The sequence below is a fragment of the Mytilus californianus genome, unplaced genomic scaffold (genome assembly GCF_021869535.1).
Source record: "Mytilus californianus isolate M0D057914Y unplaced genomic scaffold, xbMytCali1.0.p SCAF_7, whole genome shotgun sequence".
Taxonomy (NCBI): Eukaryota; Metazoa; Mollusca; class Bivalvia; order Mytilida; family Mytilidae; genus Mytilus; species Mytilus californianus.
In genome coordinates this window covers 19,566,922-19,586,128 of record NW_026262723.1, presented here as the reverse complement: position 1 = coordinate 19,586,128, position 19,207 = coordinate 19,566,922, and the positions used below count along the sequence as shown (strand labels likewise).

The 19,207-nt window shown below is 30.4% G+C and overlaps 1 protein-coding gene across 2 annotated transcripts in view; it reads left to right on the top strand.

The window, feature by feature from the left end:
* The window catches only part of LOC127709900 (BAI1-associated protein 3-like), a 131,066-nt gene extending 121,827 nt beyond the window's left edge, over nt 1-9,239 (top strand). For both annotated transcript variants that reach the window (XM_052215586.1, XM_052215585.1), the window contains 12 exons: nt 361-435; nt 969-1,070; nt 1,544-1,744; nt 2,384-2,452; nt 3,602-3,748; nt 4,247-4,360; nt 5,072-5,155; nt 5,828-5,909; nt 6,809-6,847; nt 7,184-7,307; nt 7,657-7,859; nt 8,577-9,239. In XM_052215586.1, coding sequence (XP_052071546.1) covers nt 361-435; nt 969-1,070; nt 1,544-1,744; nt 2,384-2,452; nt 3,602-3,748; nt 4,247-4,360; nt 5,072-5,155; nt 5,828-5,909; nt 6,809-6,847; nt 7,184-7,307; nt 7,657-7,859; nt 8,577-8,680 — 1,344 coding nt within the window. In that variant the 3' untranslated portion in view covers nt 8,681-9,239. The remainder of the gene's footprint in view (nt 1-360; nt 436-968; nt 1,071-1,543; nt 1,745-2,383; nt 2,453-3,601; nt 3,749-4,246; nt 4,361-5,071; nt 5,156-5,827; nt 5,910-6,808; nt 6,848-7,183; nt 7,308-7,656; nt 7,860-8,576) is intronic.
* Nucleotides 9,240-19,207: the final 9,968 nt, after the last annotated feature.

The following is a 19,207-nucleotide window of genomic DNA, read 5'->3' as shown; positions in this document are numbered from 1 at the left end:
ACATTTTGTTATCATAAGTATCTTGAGGCTTTATGCAATTTGCTTCATCTTCAATACTTGGTATCACTGTATATAGCAATAATATTTTCGAGTTATTCAGTTGTTGACTTTGGTTTACTTGCTCATGGTTACATGTATATATATATATATATGTGTGTGTACTTGCATTATCATATATAAATTGCAATTTAGAACTGGTTATGATTTAAGATTTATCATGCAGTGCACGTATTTTCGTATAATAAAAGCAGAAAAAATAATATGTGTAGTACGAAAATACTTATAGTAAGAATTGATAATAATTGTATAAAAGCATACAAATACAATCTGACCACATAACTTTTATTATGGCTTTTACAGATAACAGAGTTTTGGAAACAGTTGAAATGGCCAGATTTAGTCGATGCATTTCCTTTAGTTCAGCAAATCATCAAAGTAAGTGTCTTCGTACTCTTTTTCTGTTCTCCTGGTGTTTGATATCATATTTAGGATAAAAAAGACTTGAAAGTTTTATAAAATATAATACTCTACTTTATTATCAAGATATTAATGGGGAAAATACATGTTAAATAGGATATCTGACTATGTTTTGATTTGTATTAATCGTCTTGTTGCGTTCATATACAGTCATCTAAGATTCGAATTCAACATATTTAATCTTTCATAAATGTTTTTATATCAGCTTCTTGATAACGAAATCGTTTGATCCCTATGAAATTATATTAAGAATTAAGAATAATATTTCGGCAGGTTGTATTATATACATGCATTTTTAGCAGGTAGAGCTAGCTATAAAGCCAGGTTAAAGCCACTATTTTCTACATAAAGAAATGTCTGTACCAAGTCAGGAATATGACAGTTTTTTTTCATTCGTTTAATTTTTGATTTTGCCATTTGATAAGGGACTTTCTGTTTTGAAGTTTCCTTGGAGTTCGGTACTTTTGTTATTTCACTTTATTTTGAACTAGGATATCTGTGATGGAGCTGTGTTGTACGCTGACCTCATTCATCAAAAACTGATAGCAGAAGGTTACTACGACGATGAAGGTCAATTTGATATTTCAGAGCCAGTATGTAATAGTTACTTCACTTAAATCATAAAAAATAAGTCGACAGTTAACATCACTTTCACCTGTTATTTGCAAATTAGTCAGTGGATTCTTAAAACGAGTTGAAAGTTTGACTTTCTTGTTTTAAGCAGGTTAGTATTTCAATAACAAAATTGTATTATTTTCCTTATTTTAGAACATGAGGAACTGGTCGTTTAGAATATATGTATTATTGGACAAACTATGCAAGAAAACTTTCTTTTTTATATCTGATCTATCGAAAAATTTTACTGAATTAAATGCATGTAGGTTGAATTAAGAAATGAAAACAAAAATGCCGCTGTCTACGACTCATTGATATCCGGGAGTACTGATTCTCTTACGTGCATTATCTGAAAAGTATAACTGATTACCTGATTGATAAAGAACATACATTTTATTATAACTGCACATGTGAAATGAATGTAGAACATGAATTTTCGTGGTTTTTACAGTTGTGTATCACAATCAACAACGTAGAACATGTGAGAAAAGCATTGAAACCTTTACCTGACACGCTCCAGTTTGATAGACTGCAATCAGAATTAGACAAAAGCAACGTTAGAATACAGACTAATTTGTATACAATGATCAAGGAATCGGATAGTAATATGTCTAAAAAGATAAAAACTGTGGTTGACAGAGTTGCTGATAAGGTAAACATTTATGAACAAAATGCATTTTTTAAATCTTTACAGTGATATTATTTGAGGCATTAACGGCAACCACACAGTCACTAATTCTGCTGTTTTACTGCTGCATTACATCAATTGTTTCACGTATTATATTTAAAAGGCTTACCTGAGATTTCTAGTCCATTAAGTTAGAGAGGACTCTCTTGATGCAAAACTGGAAATAAATTAAAAAATCCCATTTTGAGATATTGTCATTTATATTATGATATGCCTTATTCAAAAATAGAAATTTTGCTTCAGGATTCCTCTTGTAAAATGTTAGTTCGGGTATTTTCTTACACACAATTTTTAATGAAATTTTAGGTCAGATACGTCATTTTAACATATTTATGACGTCATAGTGAAATATATGAATATGTACAATTCTGAATTGATATGCCAATATTATGTCGTCTTTATCTGTTATCAATAGAATTAACAATAGTCTTAAAGGATTAATAAATATAACTATTTTTGGAATTTTAGAGACCAAATTGTGACTCTTTTTTAAATACTAACTGATACTCTCTTGATATATACTGCATGTATTGGATACTATTTCAGTGATTATAAAATAAAAACGCATTATAGCACATTAGTGATGGTATGTTACTCTTATAGATGAGACCAGATATAAAGAAAGATGTATTTCACTTAAACTGGGCTCCAGAAACAGTTCCAGCAGAGGATGTAAGTATGATAATTTCGGGATACTAAAGTGCGTATTATAGTTCCTTAGTTTTCCATGTAATATTTTGTATACTATTTAGATATAAGAAGATGTGGTATGAGTGCCAATGAGACAACTCTCCATCCAAGTCAAAATTTATAAAAGTATACCATTATAGGTCACAGTACGGTCTTCAACACGGAGCCTTGGCTCACACCGAACAGTAAGCTATAAAGGGCCCCCAAAAAATACTAGTGTAAAACTATTCAAACGTATTTGTCTGTTAATCGTTTTTCATTTTTTGTCATGGCATTGTCAGTTTCTTTTTAACTTTTGAGATTAAATATCCCTTTGGTATCTTTTTTATACTAAAAGTGTATTACTGTTTTTTTTTGTTGTTGATATTTTTGAAAAAAATAAGATAATAAATAGTACTAAGAATTGTTTGGATATATATTGTTTGACTTAATTTCAAAATGTTATTTCACAAGTTAGTATATCCCCTCTTTTTTGATAATTGAAAATTGTTGTAACATGCAACCTTTTAGAATTTTTAGGGAAGAGGAGTTTGAAATACACCATACATTTATGATGAGTTTTTAAATGTTTTAAAAGTGCTAAAATGATTTAATTAATGTATGCTAATTACATGTACAAAAACAAGGGAAAAACAAGAATGGAAATAAGACGAATGTATCATTACCGAGCTAAACTTATCACCGATTTTATACATACACGAGCAAAATGACGGTCGCCAAATGCGGAACAAAATCTGCTCATCCTTTGGAGCAGCTGACATCACCCTCGATTTGTTTGGTTGGGTTCGGGTTGCTCAGTCTTTTTTTTTGCTATGTTGTGTTTTGTAGACTGTTGCTTGTCTTTTGGTCGATTATATATTTTTTTTACCATGGCGTTGTTAGTTTTTCTGCGAATTATGAGTTTATTCATTCTTTTGGTATCTTCCGAGTCTCTGTTATAATAAGAATGAAATAATTTTAAGATCACTATTTCCTGTGTTTTAAGTTACATCGCTTTTATGTTTTCATTCTGTGTATTGTTTTGAAATTGTTTTTTTTTTTTTCAGTTGACATGTATATCTTTTATTGGCAAAACATGTATTCATTACTATTTTGCTTAGTGTAATTGCATTTAAGTTCATCTTTTTGCAGGCGGTTGGTGACCTCATGACATATTTAGACAATAATCTGTTGACACTTAATAGCAATCTTCTTAAAAGTAATTTTGATAGAATATTGCAATCCATATGGGAGGAGTTATTAGAAGAATTCAAGGAGGTTATAGAAACAGAAGAGCCGGTGAGTATATTAAAAAAAAATACAAACGTCTGAAGTCATCATTACTTTGCAATTGTGTGTCTTTTTGTGTGTGTCCAAAAATGGGACTAGAATTTTAGGGCCATTTGAGGACATATTCCATTTCATGCTTGCATAATCAGACTGCATAAACTACAAAGTAACATAAAAAAGTATAATAAAAGAACTTCAAGGCAAATTCAAAAAGTGGAGGTGAATGAAAACTGACAAAATCAAACGCTATCAATCGACGGAACAAGTGAAACACAACTGCCATATTCCTGACTTGGTACAGACATTTTTAAAAGAACATGGTGGGTAAAACCTGGTTTTATACCTAGCTAAACCTCCCACCTTTATGACAGTTGTTTACAGAAATAACCTCAATTTTAAAGAGTAGTTAGTTAAAATAAATGTGTATTGAAAAACGCGTTTCTTATTATGAAATTCACAACTTTGTGGGAAAACGTTTTCCAACAGAATCTTTTTTTCAAATTTCAGAGACAAACATTATTTTACAAGAGAATGTATGAAGCTTTAGGCTTACTGGTTGACTTTTTTAATGCAAACGAAAAAGGATTGACAATGGCAGAACTTCAAAGTAAAGAATTCAAGGTAGACAAGAATATCTTTTATTATTATGTTGTCTTTTTGAAACATTGTTTTCTTCAGTATATATTTACAATTGAGATTTTTCTTTATCCATAATCAAAATGAATTTTTGAATAATATGAATAATGAACAAATGCGTACCGCATAACAGAAGAAAACTGGACGATGAATTTTCTAGTCAATCTGTTACTATTGATATAGAATTCAAAGTAATCTACTGAATACGAGGTATTTGTTTAGAAGAAAATTAAAAACATACATACCATGATATATATTTTGTTAGATTATTTGTCAGCTGATATGTATATACTTATTACTTCAAAAACAATCTAGAAAATTATATTTAAAAAAGAACCTTGATACAATGTCATGCTGTTGGACACGAAAAAAAACGCTACAGAAGAATTTCAATATTCTTTTTAAATAACCTTGAAACATATTCTTAAACTAGTAGACATATTTTTTTTAACAGTTAAACATTATACAGACCAGTGCCAAGTAATTGATTTCATATCAACGAAATATTTTAATTATGCTGAGAAGTTTTCTGTTAGCAAACATGAACTTTAAGCACATCAAACTTTGTTTTTAAAAATCTAATAAATCTAATCAATATGAAAATCGATAAAACTATACTAATGCTTTTTTTCTCTAAAGAAAGCATTCATGTTTTGCATTTGTAAAAGTGTTCTATTCGCATATGATCATTTTCAGGATCTTAAAAATAGACTATCCTTATACAAAATGGATACATTTGCTTTGATGGAAAAGTTTTATGAAGAAAAACTTGAACAACAAGTAAGCTATCAAATATTTTATAAATTTTAAAGAAAACTTTATCAAGAGTTTGGTTGATCGTGTATTACAATTTGAAACAAAACAAAGTGGAATAAAGTGATAACTTGTTCGTATATTTTTTTATTGAGAAAACGATTTTTTTATATCTTAAGGAGTGAATGTTTCCTTTACAAACATTATCATTCATTGTAGAAATGTTTGATTCTGAAATTCTCATATTAAAATAACATTGTGTTCAATGGATGATTGCTAATACACTAAAATTGTTGAAAAATCAAAACGAGTCAGTGTGCTTATTTATAGAAACAGCATTTGCGAAAACAAACGTCTACAGAATTTTCATACGACGTTTGTGAATGGGAATGGATATTAAACTCTATGAAAAGTATAAAATATTTAACAATTGTTTCAATATATGCTATCATAAATGTATTTTCGATATAAGTTTTAAAAACTATACTTTGAAATATCGGCATTACTTTGCACTTGTTAATGGATACACAAGAAAAAATCAGAGGTGCTACAAAATAATAAGGAAAGGTTGAATCATAAAAGGCAAATATCCTTAATTTAAATGTTTAGGCAAATTGATTCAGCACTTCGTACAAAATTTTCTCTGGTTGAGTCATTCTTTTTATACCCAAGTATTATGTAATAGTATTATTTTTATAGAAAAATACGACTTCGAAGGAATATGGTGAAATCAACGTTAGGGTCTGGTGTAAACACGATACTCATTCTATATTTGTAGAAGGTAAGAAATTGTGTATTTTTCATTTGTTTTGTATAGTCGCCAAGACCTCTTATTTAAGTAAACTGTTACTATAAAGATTTGGTCCTTTACAGTACTTTATTATTTGTTCCTCTATAGTCCGGGTATGAAAATATAATAAGCAGTCTCATAAAACTTGTTTGTTGTATGAATGGATTGGAATTGTTGTAAGATATCCTTGAATTTATATTATGAAATATGTATTTTATTAAAAAAAAATTTTAAAAAAACCTTTGACAATACAAACATAGAACTTAGCGACAACACGCCCGATTGGTAGAGGAGATGATAACCTAGCATTACATTATCATTAACAGTTTTACAAGATTTGTCTACATGTTATCATATCACTGACAAAGAGATTCAAAATATTAGATTTTTACAATACAATTATTTATATTCCTGTTATCAAAATATCGAATTCCTTCCAAAGTTGTTTTTCACTTCTATACCAAAACGTTAACTACGGAATAGTAATAGCGCATTGTTGTAATATTCAATCATAAGTAGAATTGTCTAAATTGAAGTTGACAAAAATCAGATGCATTGAATGTAAGCTAATATGCTTTTAATTCTGTATCCCAATTTTTGACATTTTTATCTATTATGTCTGTATGTTTTGCTTACACATTGTTGTCAATATAATGGAATTCTATGCGATTGTCATATAAGTGGGAGGTTTAGCTACCTATCAAACCATGTTTATTCCACCATTTTTTACATAAGGAAATGCCTGTACCAAATCATATGACAGTTTTTTTTTAAATTCGTTTGATGTGTTTGTGCTTTTGATTTTTGCCATTTGATAAAGGACTGTCCGTTTTGAATTTTCCTTGGAGCTCGGTATTTTTTTTTTTATTTCACGTTTTGATATGTTTCAGTTATTGATGCAAAGAATCTTATTCCATTGGATGCTAATGGTAAGAAAAGACATATGTAAGGTTATAAACATCAGTTCAAAAAAAAATTTGCACTATATTACTTCGCAGACCCAGGATGTGAATTGAGTTTTGGAAATATACGTTTATTAAGACAAATTAAACTAACATGAATTAAGATTAGTTATTTTCATTTCACATCATTTGACATGTACCTACCTTTACATGTACAACAACAATATTACATATGTTGCTTTAAATTTGAAATATTTGCTTTGTTTAGATATAAAACTATTTTTTCCTCAACATTTAACAATATAGCTATATCTGGATTGTAATCGGAATCTGACAAATTGTGACTTTTATAATTTTGACCAGGATTTAGTGATCCCTATGTTGTTCTACAATTCTGCCCAGATCATGTGTTTCCACATGTACCTACTGAACAGACCAGAATAGTAAAGAAAACTTTGAATCCAGTATTTGAAGAAACTTTTGAATTGTACGTATTATGAATTTAATGATTAAAAAATAACGAAGTAACAGTTCATGAAAACATTAATTTATTGACTCATAACATACTAGTATTGTACAACACGACGTTATTATGATTATTTTTTATCAGTCTCAGGAGTCGACTTACAGTATTGCTCGAATATATTTTATGAATGAAGGAAACAGAAAATACACACAAATTAGACAGCGACTCAACAACACAATCAGCAGAAGATACAGCACAATGCATAATATTTGAAAGAATGGAACAACTCAACAAAAATGGTTTATATATATACGTAAATATTTGTCAGTTATTCGATGAATATATTGTTTTATGTCTTTCGTCATTACAGTTCTATAACACCTGAGCAGTGTAAGAGAAGAGGAGCTGTTCTAGTTTTAACTGTTATGGATCATGATTACGTGTTTCAAAATGACTTTGCGGGCGAAGTTTATATTCAACTTTGTGACATACCAGGAATAAATGGCGAAGATGTTTCCGGATATGAGTCAATCAGTTTTATGACTAAACCACTGATTCACCCAAAACCAAAAGGTTTGTACTCTTTTGACCATAATTATATTTTTGCAAATAATTACATGTAATTTTCATTCTGCGTGATATAGGGTTTAGACCTAACGTAACTTTAATATGATCTTAAGGTTTATGACAAAAGTAACTAATAATTTTGTGGACCTGTCAATATTGCCTCATATGTTGACTATCAATAAATCAATATTGAAGTGGTTTTAAGTCATTAGTCTAAAAAAAACATGTAACGTGAAAAGTAATATCGCATTAATATCTGAAATCCCAATTACATTAATTTGACCGTCTTTTACATGCGGTGAGGTGTGCGCTTTCCTTTTTGGCTTTCCTGTAAGCTGAAGAACATAACATTCAAAACTTGACAAAACATGTTCCTTAGAATTTTGATTATTTAATTCACTATATCCCGCCATTCCTGCTATAAAATTATACTTTATTTTATAGAATGCCTTTAAATGTACTTTTTAAATGGTCGATTTAAATCAAAACATGTAGGTGGACCATATTCTACTGGGGAAAAATTTGTAAAAAAAAAATTTGAAATTTGAAAAGATAAATAGATCAATGATTGAAGACATTTTATCATAATTGCTATCTCTGATCCAATCAATATAAAGTTAATGCCAACAAGACGCATTTGGTTTTAAAGTAAATTTAAAGTGATATGTTGTTATCGTTTTAAACTAATAAACTATAAATATCGTTTTTACTTTAAATTCACAGGTATATGCGCCTTAGATGTTTTATCTAAACGTCTATGGGATGAGGATGCTGTAGCGTTTGTAAAAAGGAGAACAAAGCTCGAATCACAGTCTCAATCCGGATGAAATGAAGGATTATTTTTATTTTGTGATGACCACATATTCAAACAAAAGTGTGGCAATGAGAAGAGAAAGTAACAGTAAAATTTAATATTTGACAAAAATGGGTTTCTGTCAAGATGGAAGATATATTTATACACAAAATGTTATACAAGTTGTATTTTTGAAACATATTTTATGTTAGCACACATTTCCGTATTTATATTTTTATGCAACAATAAGTATAATGTATTTGTTAATCCTGGACTTTATTTGATGTAATGTGTGCTCTCCAAAGTTTTTGTGTAATTAGATGTTATGTTGTGATTATGTATATGTATAATTAATCTGTACATATAGTTTTCGATTACAATCTATAGATTAATCATAAGATCACAATATTTTGAAAATACTGTCACAATATACCTTGTCGATACTATTCACACCAGACGTTATACTTGACAAATGTATGTGTAAACATCATTATGTCGATAAATGTTTGTATGCCATTTTTTTAATTGATAAATGATATTTTACTTTTTAAGTATGTAAGCGATTCGTAATAAAACACAATTCATCATTAAAATATCTTCTTTCTTTTTGCATTGGGAAACAACTTAGAGTTTTGATGTAACTTCTATGCAACAGTAGTTAACCGAATGCGATGTTCAATGTTTGATAAATCCATACATATATAAATCAAGGTATAAAAGAAAAAATGAGAGAACTCTTTGAACTCCAAAAGGAGTATGGATGTGTCAACAGGGTAAGCGTCTCCTGCTATTCAAGCATTACTTGTCATGCAAATCAACACATTATTAGCCATGGAAAAGGACACGTTGGTAAATTTGCAAATCAGATGACTTTTCTTGTATCTCAGGATCTAAGACTGCAAAAACATATCTCTTGTGAGTTTAGTCAGACACATCGAAAAATGGGAAACAACTTAGAGTTTTGATGCAACTTCTATGCAACAGTAATGTATCGATGTTCAAATTCCATAAATCCAAATATATACAAATCATGGTATGAAAAAAGAGAGGGAACTGTGTGCACTCCAAAAGGAGCGAGACTGGGTGCGTTGTCAGGGTACGCATCTCTTGCTATGCATGTATCCCTCGCCATGCAAATTCACACTGAATACAATGTCAATATGAAAAAGGACACGTTTGGTAAAAAGTAAAATCACAAAAATACTGAACTCCGAGGAAAATTCAAAAAGGAAAGTTTTCAATCAAATGGCAAAATCAAAAGCTCAAACACATCAAACGAATGAATAACAACTGTCATATTCCTGACTTGGTACAGGCATTTTCTTATGTAGAAAATTGTGGAATGAACCTGGTTTTATAGCTAGCTAAACCTCTCACTTGTATGACATATCAGATTACTACTCTTGCATCATAAAAACTAAGACTGCTAAAAAATGTCGTTTGTTAGTTGAGACAGACATATCGTATCTGCCAACCAATCGATGATGGTGACACTTAAACTCGATATCAGTCGTTTTTCATCACAACTATTAATTGAGATATATACGAGTAGATGCCTTTAGATGTGACAGAGGGTATGTTACTCCATAGAAATTGCAAGTTGCAATTGAAAAGTTGAAATCATCACGTTTAACGTCCCTCAGTATCAATATCGAGGAAAGGGTTAAGATATAAAGCAGATATAAAAGCCCCGGGTTTTGAAGATATCATATTCGGTGTATCTGTTGTTGGAATCCGTGAAGTTTTGCACAAAGTAATATTTGTCAAAGTCATAAGCAAAGAAACTCATCTACGAGACAATTTTTGTATAAAAAGCTCTGTTTAATAAAACTGCAGTCAATCTTTCAAATGAGCTGGGAGTGTAAAGCGTAGAAAAATCAAAAGTTTTGATATTACTGCAAAATTGTAAAAAATGTGATTAGAGATTGTGGAGAAGATCTTTAGAACTTTTATGAATCCACATCTGAGTGACACCACTGGTAGAATAAAGTTCATTATCATATTTCTGAAGGCCATATTTTCCAGTAGATAAAATATTAGTAAGAACATTTTTGTATATATTAAAATTCAAAAAAATATTGCATCAATACATTATCTACTAGGGGCAATTTTGAAATTCTTTGAGTATAAGGATAACCTCAGGTGCTCCGGAACAGGCAAACGTTCCTGCTCCACAAGTGATGCATAGGTCATATCCTGTGATAAAGAATCATACAATTGGGGAATGAAAAAAACTCTTATCCCACCCTGAGAAATGTGAAGTTAGAAATAAAAACACTGATTTTCAAGAATAAAAATCGTTATAAAGTCGCATTAACTTCACAATCAATAAATATAGGACGGGGTTGTGGCTACGACAAGTGGAACATATCCATGGTAATTGAATAAAGAATTGAATGTGGCTACATTTTCGGATAAATTAATTTTATTGAAGATATACTGAACAGGCACTTTTCCCAGCTGAAACAATTTCAGATTTCAATATAATTTTTACAAAACTGAATGTTAGAAACGTTTGATGAGTTTTGTATTATGTTTAACATGCAAACGCACATCTTTCCATTTACCTATTCAATCAGGGTCAGCAGCTGAATGAACAGGACGGCAAACATCGGGTAATACCCATATCCGTTGTTCTGTTTGATCCATTTTTGTTTTTATGCTGTTCAATATTTGCTTCCTATACTCAGAAATCGGGATGAAGGTAAACCAGGAAACTTGTGTCTATCGCATGGAAACCAGTATAATCAGTTTATTTAACTACCTCTACCTCTGGATCTAGTTAACTAGTAGTGTTTCATATACGTAGGCAGAGATAACTTAAGTCGTCGTTTTGCATTGTTTTATGCATTATGTCTCCAGCGTGTATGATTGTGGTTTTTCTAAAAAGGAAATCACTTAAATCCAAACATATTTGATTTTATTTTTAAAACTATGTGACAAATATATGAAATATAGTAAAGTCGTTTGTCATCCTTGGAAGACTGTGTTCATCTCTTAATGATTTTTCATTTTTTCATGTTGTTTTTAGGTCGATGTGGCAACGATGTGTCTACACATCTTTATTCATTTATACAAACAATTGCGACTTACAACAATAAGCTATGTATGACCCTCAACGACCAAAATGAAGGACAAATACATATTTTAAATATATCATAACTTAGAAATTATCAAGAAACTAAGGCTTCAACTACCTCAAACAAAATTGACCTAAGATGTATTTGGCTGTTATTTTTTGTCCATTTTGGTCATAAAGCGCTCCAACTGTTATGGTTCTTATACCTCCTGTGCTTTCAAATATTCGGCTTTGAGCGTTCCAGATGAAGTTAAATGCAGAAAAGCGCAATAGATGCATGCTATTGATAAAGTTTTTTTGGGTTTTTTTTTCACTTTGATATTTCATATTTGTTATGGTTACTTTTGAACAAATAAAACTGAATATGATATGCATTAAGCAGATGTTTAGTCATTGTTAATATAAAATCAATGATACATTAACCAAAAAAAGGAGATTTCGAGAGAGGTCCATATGGTCTCCAAAATGTACACAATGTAGCAAAAGTTTGCATCTTTTACAAAACAATAACCATTTTCAATAATGTTGAATTTAAAAAAAAAATAGAAATGCGTTTTTTTTTTTTTTTTTTTTTTTTGGTCGGTTTTCAACATCAGTAATACTGAAAACGTTTCCAACGATATGTCGTTGCTTAGGATATGTCTTTTATCTGTTTGGAAATGGGGATAGATTACCTCAGCTATATTTGGCAAAACCTTTTTGGATTTGGCACACTCAGTGCTATTCAACTTCGTACTTCATTTGGCCTTTTAACTTTTTTGATTAAATTGTCACTGATGAGCTTTTTGTAGACGAAACGTGGGTGTCGCGTATAGAATAATAAATCTTGTGTAATTGTTTTATTGCTCTTTTTGGTGCTCAGACTACAGTGCATACATACATTGTTACAAGACGTAAGTAAATTAAATGTATGACAATGTTATTATGCGACTAAGAGATGATAAGGATTTACAAGATTCCGATGTGAATATACAGTATATGATACTATCTTAAGATCCATTTAGAGATCATTGAAAATACAATCAATATTTTAAGAGAAAAAAATATTCCCTAATTTCCCCCATCTGACGACAAATGTCTTTAGAAAGATATAAATATCCTAGAAATTACACGTCTTTTATTGATTTAAGAAAAGCATGCACAAATATTAACTGTCTGCCTAACTGTGTGCTCTTTACAAAGTTAATGTTATAATTTGTCTGCAGAAGACAATAATTTAAAACTAAGTTACCAGAATGCAAAGCACCAAAAACATTACACTGTCTTTTTTCAAAAATATTTTTACTCCAAAAACAAAATATCAATAAATAGGAAATCTCTCCAAAATTGTTTGATACAAAGCAATCATAAAACTTATATTCTATAGTTTCTACCTCTATACAACTGACAAATGCATTAAATCTGTATTTTGCAAGAAGATATCTATGAGAAACTATTCTATGTAAAATTTTGCATTGGAAAGCTTGTAGTTTACTTTCTTAAGCACATTTCAAAGCTAATGAATAAATATTTTTCCCTTTTTCATCACTAATTTCTATGTTAAAGGGACATTAACTGTCAAATTCTTTTTCACCGATTTGACTCAAATTCTCATATTTGATTTATAACATACTAAAACGTATATCCAAATTACAAAAGTCTAAAATAAACAATTAACAATGCATGGACTAGATAATATGTATCAGCATTTCGTGTGTATTTTTGTCTAAACGTCATCTAATTAACCATCGAGATGCCCCCCGAAGACTGCCGACAGTCATATAACCCAATATAAATATAAATATAGATATAAATACATAGCGAACACGTGCAATTGTATTTTTCTAGGTCTGTTTGATTTCATATTGTAGGTTAAAAAGTATGTTTATCATCTTGTTACCTGTAAAGGAATATTTTTTTGTGGATCGAATCAGTCGACTAAATGTTTCATCATTGTTTCACTTTCAATGTTGACATTATTTTCCTTTTAATAGCTGAATACAAGCGTAATTAACCCATCTCAATCTAGGGGGTTAAATTAAAGGTCACATGAATACGGATTCGAATTATTTACTTGCAAGTGAATAATTCATCAGCACTGTTTCATAGCTTATTTTGACAAATTGGCTGCTTTAAGCGAATTATTTTTTTTACTATTTCACTTCTATGAATGATTGAACATAAAAATAAATCACATTTTCTTGTTGTTTTTTTTTTATATATCTCGTAGCTTATGCCTCTTTACAGCTTTCTTCCTATCTTCGTTTTGAAATAGGAGTAACTTGTCCCTGATCGATAAAAAGTTAAAAAAAAATTTGCCAAAAATTTTCTAGTCGACATTATTTTTATTCTCATACTCAAAAATAAATCAAAATGAGTAGCTGTTAGCTATAGATGACAAGTGTTGATGTATTAATAACTCTTTTTTAGTCATAGCAAAAAGTAAAGCAAATTTGATAGATAGAAAGTCTACAAAAGTAACATTTACGTTTTATCTTAAATTAGTAGCTTCATGAGACAAATATTACCCATTGTCATATACAATATCATTGATGAACCTTGTATCTTTCATGTACCAAGATCTGTACAAAGTACTCTTACTGTCAACTATGATGAAAGAGCTCAACCAAACAAATTCTTTTCTTGCATGAAATGCTATTTGACGGGTTTTTTAATTCTCTTCAGACGTTTCCAAGCAGATACCACACATCTGTATAAAGGTGCTTTTAGATTTAAAAACTCAAATTCACATCTGCTCATAAATAAATCCTGTAATTCAAAAAGAGGGCAGATTGCTTTGGAAACTTGTTATGATCTGCAAGAATTCGTTTCACCCATATAATTTGAATGAAGAACAGCTGTTACTCAAAATTTCGAGGCCACCCTCGCTAGTAGACTTTTCAGTAACCTCTGATTTAACTTTTGGAATGCCATCATTCCATAATGAATTGTTAATATCACGGTATATTTGGATACATATGTTGTTTTAACATGATTCGATAAAATGACATAAATTAGCTTAGATATTACAAGTGATTTGAGAATTACAATTTTACCGATCCAGAAAAGGTTTCTGATATTCCATACTTTAATGACTGATTCCATTCTATCTAAACATGTATCTAATTTAGAACAAATTCTTTCTTCACAAGCATTAAATCTCAAACCTAAGACTTATAAAGCTGACACGTTTCAAATTCAAGGCATTCTAATATAAATGTGTATTTACATGTAATTCCTAGTAAAAGTTGTCTCGATATTCGAAACGTTGGCTTGAATATGTAGTCATTATTGAAAGATGTCGGCTGTTATCAAAACGTTTGACGAAACAAATAGTATACCTTATGAAAATTCCCTTTGAAGTTACTTAATGAATAAATTGTGAGCTTCAACTTTCCTACACAACCTATGTAACCGATTGTAAACAATTTATTGTACTGTATGAACACTAGAGATGGTCGAAGAAGTGTTCTAACTAACTGGTGGTGTTAACTACCTTAACTGGCTGGTAAGCCCTCGCACGGTCGGAGAAGTGTACACACATTTTTAGTTATTTCAACAATGAATTCAATAAAATAGTCAATATGCATATGAATACAAGGTTCCACTGTGACGAAAAGATTTGGAATTGAGAAATGTATGCACCTCTTCCCTACCAGTGATGCCTTTGCTTTCTAAATATTGTCTTTAGGTTCATGTTATATAGGTATAATCTTCAAGTACGTAACATAAACTAAAGAATAAATCATGTATAACTGTAACATAAAGCTACTTATACGACGTAAAAATCAACGATGGACATCATAACTTTATCTAAATGCAATACAATAATTTGTGCTTCATCAAATCATGTTAGTTTTGTTTTTAAGCATTGGTTCCTACTGGAAAAATTCAAGTCTTCCCTATAACAGTGGAAGGCAGCCATATTGCTATAGTTGAACATCACAGATATGTTCCAATGTTGCGCAATCCTGGCCTCGATGATGACATTACCGAATAGTACTTTTCAGTTAATTTTACTTGCGATGAGCAACACGACGGATGTCACTGGTGTAGCAGATTACCTAACCCTTCTTCAGCATTTTTTTTGTTTGGGTTTCTATTTCACCTTTGTTGTTGATTTTTAATTGTCTCCTTGGTATATTCTTCTTCTTTTCATGAAGTTTGAAATCTAAATGAATTGGTTTTTTTTTTAAACGAGACAATCAATGCAAATTTTGCAACATTGATATTATATAGATTTGTTTTATGTTGTATATACTGCAGTCGATAAAGTTTTACTAAACCACAATTACTTGCTTTAAAATATATATTAACTATTTAGCAATTTCCGTTTAATCTTGTTCAGCTTTTTAGAAAATATAACAAGCCTGACAAATGTCTGTGAGACAATATTTGCTTTCATAGAAGTATTTGTGAATGTCATAATTCCATTAAAATCTTTGTGCAAAATATCTAATTCAAGATCCAGCTCATGTATTGCTCACCTGGTATATGCGTTATAGTGAGTGCGAATTCATAAATTATTCTGTCATATTAGCATCCCTTCAATCATTTAGGTGCTAAATTAAACCCTCAGTAACAAGAGTTATGTTTTGTCCGAAAATTGAACAATGATTTTAGTAGGAAAACTCCTTCTAAACAGTTGATGAAACTGTGTCCATTTTCGCGCTTTCGTCGGTATTTTTTTTTATAGAAAGATTTATGCCATGTCTTACATTGTTCAATAGGAGCCTGTGTGACATATGTGCAAACTTGACACCATTTTCTACATTTAAAAATGCCTGTACCAAGTCAGGAATATGACAGTTGTTGTCCATTCGTTTGATATGTTTTGTCATTTGATTTTGCCATGTGATTAGGGACTTTCCGATTGAATTTTCCTCGGAGTTCAGTATTTTTGTGATTTTACTTTTTACTAGAAAAATTTGTCAATTTTTGAAGACAATAATCAATTCATTATTTTTAATTAATTAGAGATAAACTAAACAACATTGGACTTGGAGATATGTGGTTTAAACAGTCAGAGCTCGTATTTGAGATTGATTTTCCTCTTATTAAACAACGACTTTTAGATATTAAAAAACAGTAGATGTATTCGTTAATTGATAGCAGTAGTAAGTGTCGTATCTATAAATAGATTATAAACAGCTTTTATTTACAATGTTATCTGACAAAGTATATCCTACTGTGTACCGGAGAGCACTTTCAAAAATAAGACTTTCTTCTCATTTGTTAGCAGTTGAAACTGGACGCTACCAAAGCATTGAGTTGACACGTCGCATATGTTCAATTTGCCGTCAGTGTATTGAAGACAAATTCCATTTTATCTTAGTGTGTCCGAAATATAAGGAACTTAGAGTAAAATTTATTAAGACATATAACTGGTCTAGATCAAGTGTGTTTAAATTTATTGAACTTTTGAGTATAAAGAATATCAAACAGTTAAACAATTTAGGAAAAAACATATTTACTGCATTTAAAATCAGAGACAATATTATAACATTACATTCTCTGTCTGTATACTTGTTTACTTTGAAATTTTGTATTGACACCGATGAACTGTAAAGTTCCAGGAAATAAAGAATTGGAAATAATTATTTTTTTACCGTATTCAACCAAAAAGGTTTCAGAAGAAAATATTTTATGAATATGATCCCGAATTGTCTCTGGACGCCATGCCCCTCGCGCCATGTAAAACGGAGTGTCTCTTTAAAAAGAATTGCAACAGAATGTTTCTGCTATATTGGTTTAATATCATATTTACATTGTAGTTTACGTGAATATAGCTAAGTACTTGGCCAACATTTGAGTTTGACATACCACACATATTTACAGAAATACTCTCTCCAGGTGAGCAAAACAAGGCTTAATTCATCATTTACACTATATGTTAACAAAACATTCTGACCTTAGTTTTAAACATACTTCGGAGATATTCTTGTTAAATAGTTAAAGTTTTTCGTTGACATTAAGCAGTTTTCGTCGACGATTTTGACTTTATTATCAAGAATGGAAAACGTTCTGATTTATATAATCATTATAATGAAAGGTAAGTCTATTGAAAGTGTCGTTTGAATAATTGTAGTTTTACAGTTTACATGAACATGTAATTGTATGTAATTGTATGCTTTCGGTGTAGGAAATCACTGCACGGAGTTTGTAAATGAACTGCGTTTAATTTACATATTTACAGCACAAAATCGGCTTGATTACAAATGTGAACTTAACCGCTTCAACTATCCACTCAACACAAAATTTGCTTCAAGATGCGTTTATCTTTACTCTATTTCAATTTATTGGATGCGATAACAAATTTCAAATATAAAAGATAACAATGATGAACTTAAAATCCAACATGTATCTTAGTTCAGAAATTACATTTTTAAGATGCATTAATGTAAATGTGCCATACAATATAGTGTAGTATGCATATGACATAGAATTTCTCTTATGCTTTTCCGTATTAGGTTCATTATTACATATACTTTTTTGAATTTTTATGTACATAACTATTTCTATTTTGCAGTTGCACAATTAACCAATGGCGTCACGATATGTACATTGGAAAACAATGATTATCAAATATTAAATATTGTTCCAGTTACCGAAACCAATCAAACATTTTTAATATTTTCCGTAAGATCTTGTCATGGTATTAGGATAGTTTTCGCAAATAACAGAAGTGGAGTTTCTATTGAAGATGTAACTATATTTCGACCTGCATATTTTGTGTCTATCGGGAACAAAAGGGGTATTTCTCGCATCCGAACATGTTTACAAAATGACTTCACCAACTGCTTCGATACTTCTGTTTTTGTTGATGCCCCAGATTTATTGCACTGTACTAAGTATAGATCGTTTTGGATTTCATGGAAGCACAACATCACTCTAGGTAAAGGAAATGAAGTTGACGAACAAGCTTTACTAACAAAAGCATTGGATGAAACCATTTCTATCAATTTCATTGGACTGAGGACATTGTCTGGAAATAATGACACTTGGATTTTACAGTCAGGTTAGTTTGGTGAAAAGATAAATCTAATATACACTCAAAGTTAAAAAAAAACCCAACATCAATCAAAAGAAAACCCATAAAGTTCGGGCCGTAATAATACTGTTTGTGCATTATTTCGGAAGAAAACTAGATAAAAGAAAATTTCAAAATGATCTTTTTCATATCTATCGAATGTGACGTATGACTGATTTTGTATTTGAGAGGAGCGAACCGAAAGGTGCTTTATGTAGGGTATGCTTACCAATTCGATGCACCGTCACCGGCACCAAATATAATACCCAGTTTTTGTGAGATTCGTGTTTCTCGCGATTTATTTTTTGTATGTTTTGTTTTGTAGACTGTAGTCTTTTGGATAGCGATTATTGATCAGTACTTCATTTATGTTTAATATTGCGAAAAATTTATGTAACAAAAAGGCTCTAAATAGACCTTGGCATATGACGATTTAAAGATTGACAACATAATTGTTCATATATTTAGAAAAT